The sequence below is a fragment of the Morone saxatilis genome, unplaced genomic scaffold (assembly GCF_004916995.1).
Source record: "Morone saxatilis isolate NCDOM2014 unplaced genomic scaffold, NCSU_SB_2.0 Contig21, whole genome shotgun sequence".
In the NCBI taxonomy this organism is placed as follows: Eukaryota; Metazoa; Chordata; class Actinopteri; family Moronidae; genus Morone; species Morone saxatilis.
In genome coordinates, this window is record NW_023339774.1 from 6,862,729 (window position 1) to 6,868,536 (window position 5,808).

Below are 5,808 nucleotides of genomic sequence, written 5' to 3' on the forward strand. Positions count from 1 at the left end.
TCTGGTTTTTCGTGTTTTGCTTAAAGGTTCTTTTTTTTCCAAAAAACAAAATCTTTAATATTAACCTTTAACCCCTAGAATTCAAATTGAAAAACCTTTAATCTGTTTTGCCTCTCTCCTTCTCCTTTCCCTCTTTCCTTCTCCTTCTTCCTCTTCCCTTCTTTTCCCTTCTGCCTGGTGTCCGCTTTCTTTTTCTTTTGCAACCTTTTCTTTTTTTTTTCAAGGTAAAGCCCAGGTAATTTCTTTTGGAAAACTTTTGGAAAACTTTTTTCCTATCCTTTGGCGAGCAAGGGTTTTTTTTCTTACTGAAAAATACTTTTCAGAAGAAAGGGAAGGGAGAAAACAAAAAAAAAAAACGTTAACAGAGGGTTTTTCATGGCAAGGGCAAGAAAAGTTCCATATAGAAAGTGGATTTTTTTTTATTTTTCTTTTTGTGTGTAAAATAAGTTGTTCAAATAGCTTTTAAATTAATTTTGCTTTATTGCCTTTTACTTAATTTTCATAGTATCTTTATATTTTTGTTACGTTTGTGTGCTGTTTTTTTGTTTTGTTTGTGTTTTTCAAGGTAAAAAAAAACCCACCAAAAGCCTATATATATCTATTATTCTCTTTTTCTCTCATTTTATTATCTATAAAATTTTGTTTAAAGGAACGGTTTTTTTTTCAACAAAAATTTTCAAACATTAAAGAACCAGCGTTTTTTTGAATTTGAAACTTTGGGCTTTTTTGATTTTTTTTTTTTTTTCTTTTAGTCCCAAAACGTTTAAACAAAATCAGGAAAAAACCCCGAGTTTTTTCAATTTTTCATTGCCAGCACCCACCGTCAAGGAATTGTAACGAAAAAGTAAAAAACTGTTGGATGAAAAATTTTTTTTTTACAAAAGTCTTTTTAAAACTTTAAAATAAAAAATGGAAAACAAAAAGGTTAAAAGTGCAAAAAAGTTTTTTTGTGTTTTTGGGGGAAATAAATTTGAATTTTTTTGGGCTTAATTCTTTTTTAAAAAACTTGTAAATTTAGCTCAAAAAAATTTAAAAAATGTGGTTAAGCTGCTTGTAAAAAATAACTGATTAATATAATTTTTTTTCAAGTTGTTGTTGTTGTTTTTTTTCATAAAATAAATAAATTGTTGTGGACCCCATTTATTTTTTGAAAAACCTTCTTTTCAAATTTGTTTGTGTGATTATTTGATGAGCTATACCAAAAAAGTTAACAGCGTATTTCCTCAGGGTCCAAAATTAAAGTAATTCAAATTAATTGAATCTTATACAAAAAGAAAAAAAACAAACAAAAAAATTAACAAATTGATTAAAATTTAACGAATTTAAATGGGTTAAATTGAACTTTAAATTTAGACTTAAAACAACAATGGAAATTATGTTTATTCCTTTTTAGGGTTTCTCTCTTGGTTACTACGAATTCGCGAATAGTTTTTCCCTTTTTTGCCACAAAAAAATTAGAATTAAAAATTTAAAAATACTATTAAATAATCAAAGAAAAAAAGCAAATGAAAGATGAAACAATCAATTCTCTTGGTTTACAATTTGAATAGGGAAAAGAATTATGGTGTTAAACAAGAAATTTTAAAAGTGTAAACCTTTCAATTTTTTTTTTCAAATTTTTTTTTCATGTTTGCTGTTTGATTTCCGTTTTTTCTTAGGGTATTGTTATTGCAATTGGTTTTAACCAGTTTTTTTTTTTTTTTTAACCTTCTGGAACTCGGCCAAACCATTTCTTTAACTTTGAAAAAAGATTTTTTTTCATAATTGGAAGATTTAAAAAGCCGCTTGGGATTGTTAACTGAGTCCCATCCTTTTGCCATTTTTTCGCCGAAACGTGGTTTTGCATCTTTGCTTTTCATGAAGAAAAAAATCCCTCTTATTCCCTCCCTTCCAAAGCCTTCAAGACTTTCTTCATTTCCCCAGAACTCCCTGCATTTTATGCGACCTTTCCAAACCCTGCCTTTCCTTCTCTGTTTCCCCAGCAGGCCTTCTGTCCCCAGTTTGTGTTCTTTCACCTTCGCCCACAAACCGTCTGCGCCTCACCGCCCTCAAATTGCGTTATATCTTCTTATATAAATTTTAAGAATTTTTGATTTTGTTCCAAATCTCTAAAAAAGCTAACCTTAGGACGTAAAGGTGGTAAAACTGAATGTAAAAAAAGATATGTATTTGTGTTTTGTGCTGTGTTGCTGGTGTGTTGTGTGTTGTTTGTGTTTGTGTGTTTGTTGTGTGTGTGTTGAAACAGCGAGGCCTTACTGCCTACTGTGGAAAACACTGTCATAGCAGTTAAATAATGGTGTAGTGTAGAGTGAGCAATGCTGGGCTGTTCAGTGGCAAAGGCTTTATAAACGCTTGCCAGCCCACCAGACAGCCTCATATTACCCAGCACTGAGTGTAATTTTACTCATGACAACTGACCAAAATGAGAATAAATTGTAACTAGTTGTTTTATTGAAGGAGAGAGTTTCCATATGATGTCCGCCAAGGAGCCCAGTGGTATCCCTTTTTAGAAATGGAAAGAGAGTGTGGCATGGCATGACTTTGTAGCTGTGGCAGAGATCCACAGACATTGGTTTAGTGATCCCCATCTTAAAAGACAATTCTGTCTCTTTGCTTGCAAATTAGTTTTCCCTTTTACTGACTTTTTGTCAAGTGGGCTTTGATATGAAAATGCCTTCTTTACTGTTCAGTGAGACTAATTAACTTGTTAAGATGTGTATTTTGTATGTTCAATGTAATAAAGGTAATTATTATGGGTAATTTAGAACCTTGGGAAACTGGTCCTTTCTCTATACACTGAAAAAGGTTTTTGCTTTGTGTGTTCACAGTGGATTAGTTCTTCTTTCTCAACATGTCAATCAAATGACTTAAGTAAATAAGAGCAGCTTGTTCTTATAAGTACAATGCATTATCACTGCTCTCTGACAGAGAAATCCATCATATACACATGCCGTATGTATAAAGGTATGTTTTCATTTAAGGCCTAGAGCTTTTTATCTTTAATTTGCAAAGTTTTGCCTGACAGCCACCTGAAAAGGTTCAGGGAGTTTCCCGCAGGTGCTTATCCTTGCTTCAAAACCTGTTTACGGGTCAGTGTATTGCCTTTACAGTAGGCCTGTTTACAATTCCATTCTGTATAAAAGCGTCTCCACCCATAGAGTTTTTGACGTCACATTAGGAAGATGGACCTGAGTCTTTCCTCTGCTGCCCTGGACCTGCTGCTGGGCCTTTCAGTTCAAAATAATACCCTGGTAAGATATATGCCAAGACAATTACATCACTCTATAACTGGTTTACTTGATTTTTTTTAATGATTGAATTGTATTATTTAAAAGAAAGGCAATGACAAGTGATACAATCTTGAGAAATTGCAGCCTGCTCCAAGCATCCAGAGTTGTGAACTCAATAAAAACAATGATCTCAACTCATTCTCAACTATTTTAAGAAAAACGTCCTAAATGGCCATGTAGGGCTTTATGAGCCCGTAGACCCACTTCATTGATTCTAACAACAACAAGCGACTGACAATATGACATCTCTAAAAATATACTTATAGCAAGGTGTGTTATTAACACACATCCATTTTAAAATTATATGTTGGCAGGAACGGGAAAAATAAATAAGATATTGGCAAACAAACCACACAATAAGCAAATGATAAAAGTAACATGATTAATGATGTGATTTTGGGCTATTTAAAAGAACTGACATAATACAACAAATATTTGAGGGCATACAAAGAATATATACCAGGGAACTAAATAAACGTATAAAAGTAAAAAATGTACTTGTGTTAATATTTACTGATTATGTCCTTATGTACTTTGTTTCTCTGTAGGTGCATTGGATCATTCAGCACAAGCTCCTTACTGCACTTGGCTTCCACCATGAGCATACTAGGAGTGACAGGGACCATTATTTAGGGATCAGCTGGGAAATTATCCCAGTAGGTAAGTGCATAAAAATGCTAATTCTGACCTAACTTGTACTTTTCAAATATTTATCATTTTTTATCTTTTATATAAAACGCTTACAAAAGCTTGTAGTAAAATAAAAAGTACTTGTATTATCTCTATCATAGTGTTGCTGGGGTTTTCTTAGACCATTTCCTTTCTAAATGCACACTGGAAGTAAATGAGGCTGTACCAGAAATCCTACTGTAGGATAATTTTGAGGCTCATTCATGAACACTCAAATTTTGGAACTCATATTGTTTTATTCTGCAGTACATGCTGTCAACTTCAACCAAATAGACATCGACAACTTGAACACACAATTTGACTATTCTTCTATTATGCATTAACAGTGCTATTCTTAGAGAGATATTCTATTTTAATTTTTAATTTTTCATGTTGATGAGAGTGCTGAGACTGTACCATAACAGTAACGTTTTGGTCGTAAAATCAAAACAAAGTGCTGAAAGAAGTTAAAACGCTCTATAGAGCTGAGGGGATCTGTAGTTGGGTGATAATGCTCTGTGGAATAATCACTATAAATGACACCTCTCATGTTACACTTTGCCATTTATTCCATTGGTTATATATAAATACTGAATAGTGGAGCTTTAATATTTAATTTCTAGCCATGCATGGGTTTTGCAGCACATTTTCTTTTTGGCATTATAGATAGAAAAGGTGTAAAGATCTTGAAGCTAAACCACAATAGTTTAGTAGAATGTTTATGTGCGCATTTTATATGTTTTTCTTTCTTTTTTTTCTCTAGGACTGCCTTCAAATCAGTGTATGGAGCAGACACCATTACTCCCATTCCAGATTCCTCTGTGCCAGTTGGACAATGGGATGATATGTCTGATATTGATATCCTCAGGATCAATAGGTTATATTAATACAGTGAGTATGAATCCAACATCCTTCAGACTAAACTTGAGAACAGATTAATTCCTTGAAGTCGCAAAGCAGGATAAATGAACCCTGGGTACTTTGTGGTGACGGATCTCTTTCTTTCTTTTTAGACATTTGAAAGAAAATGAAGACAACTCTGCTTCAAAAGATCCTATGATTCATTAATATTATTCATATTATTGTTGTAGTATTATAACAAAAATCAACATCTGCTCTTGGTCACCTTTCCCAAATTATTTTTATTGAGACCACATTTTGTCATTGTTATAAGTTGTCCATCATATTGTCGATCATACCACACATCCACCAATTAAAATCAGCTGCAAAACATTTAAAAACTTCAATATTTTATCAAAATGCAATAAGGTAGTCAAAGTTATAGAGCTAAACTATAAAAAGTTAAGCCTATTAAAAAGTTAGACCTTCTTCAGTTTATTGCAGTTGTGTGTCTTCAGCTTGTGTTCGTTGTTGCGGGGGTCAAACGCCACCACAAAATGGCACTTCACATGCTGCGGAGGGGGAAACAACAATAATTATTATATAGGAATTGGGAAATCTAAAATCTCTGAAATCTAAGTTACTGTAAAAGGTAATAGGTAAATTTTAGCCTTTAAACTAAATACGGACAGAAAATCTTGAATGTAAATGTTGAGAGGAAAAAATGGAGCTAAGGCTGGATGTGTTGCTTTACATTATCTTTAAAACATTGTGAAAAAGAATTGTTGAGTTAAAAATACCTTTATAAACAAATACAAACAGATTTACCTTTTTCTCAAGACTACAGCTGTTCAAGTCGTGGTTTTCAGACTTGAGACATTTGGTTTTTGCCAGGACTGCATCGATCTTAAAGTTGATCACATTGGTCACCTGATAAGAAGAGCAGACAGAGAGAAGAGCTATTAGATGTTGTGACATTATAATACGATTGCTGGTGATGTGGTGTGTT

General features: G+C 32.9%; 1 protein-coding gene across 1 annotated transcript in view; it reads right to left on the reverse strand.

The window, feature by feature from the left end:
* Positions 1 to 5,081: 5,081 nt before the first annotated feature.
* The window catches only part of si:busm1-57f23.1 (uncharacterized protein LOC368621 homolog), a 3,971-nt gene continuing 3,244 nt past the window's right edge, over positions 5,082 to 5,808 (reverse strand). Inside the window, exons 4-5 of the mRNA XM_035667474.1 lie at positions 5,628 to 5,756; positions 5,082 to 5,371 (exon numbers count right to left, since the gene is read on the reverse strand). Coding sequence (XP_035523367.1) covers positions 5,279 to 5,371; positions 5,628 to 5,756 — 222 coding nt within the window. The 3' untranslated portion in view covers positions 5,082 to 5,278. The remainder of the gene's footprint in view (positions 5,372 to 5,627; positions 5,757 to 5,808) is intronic.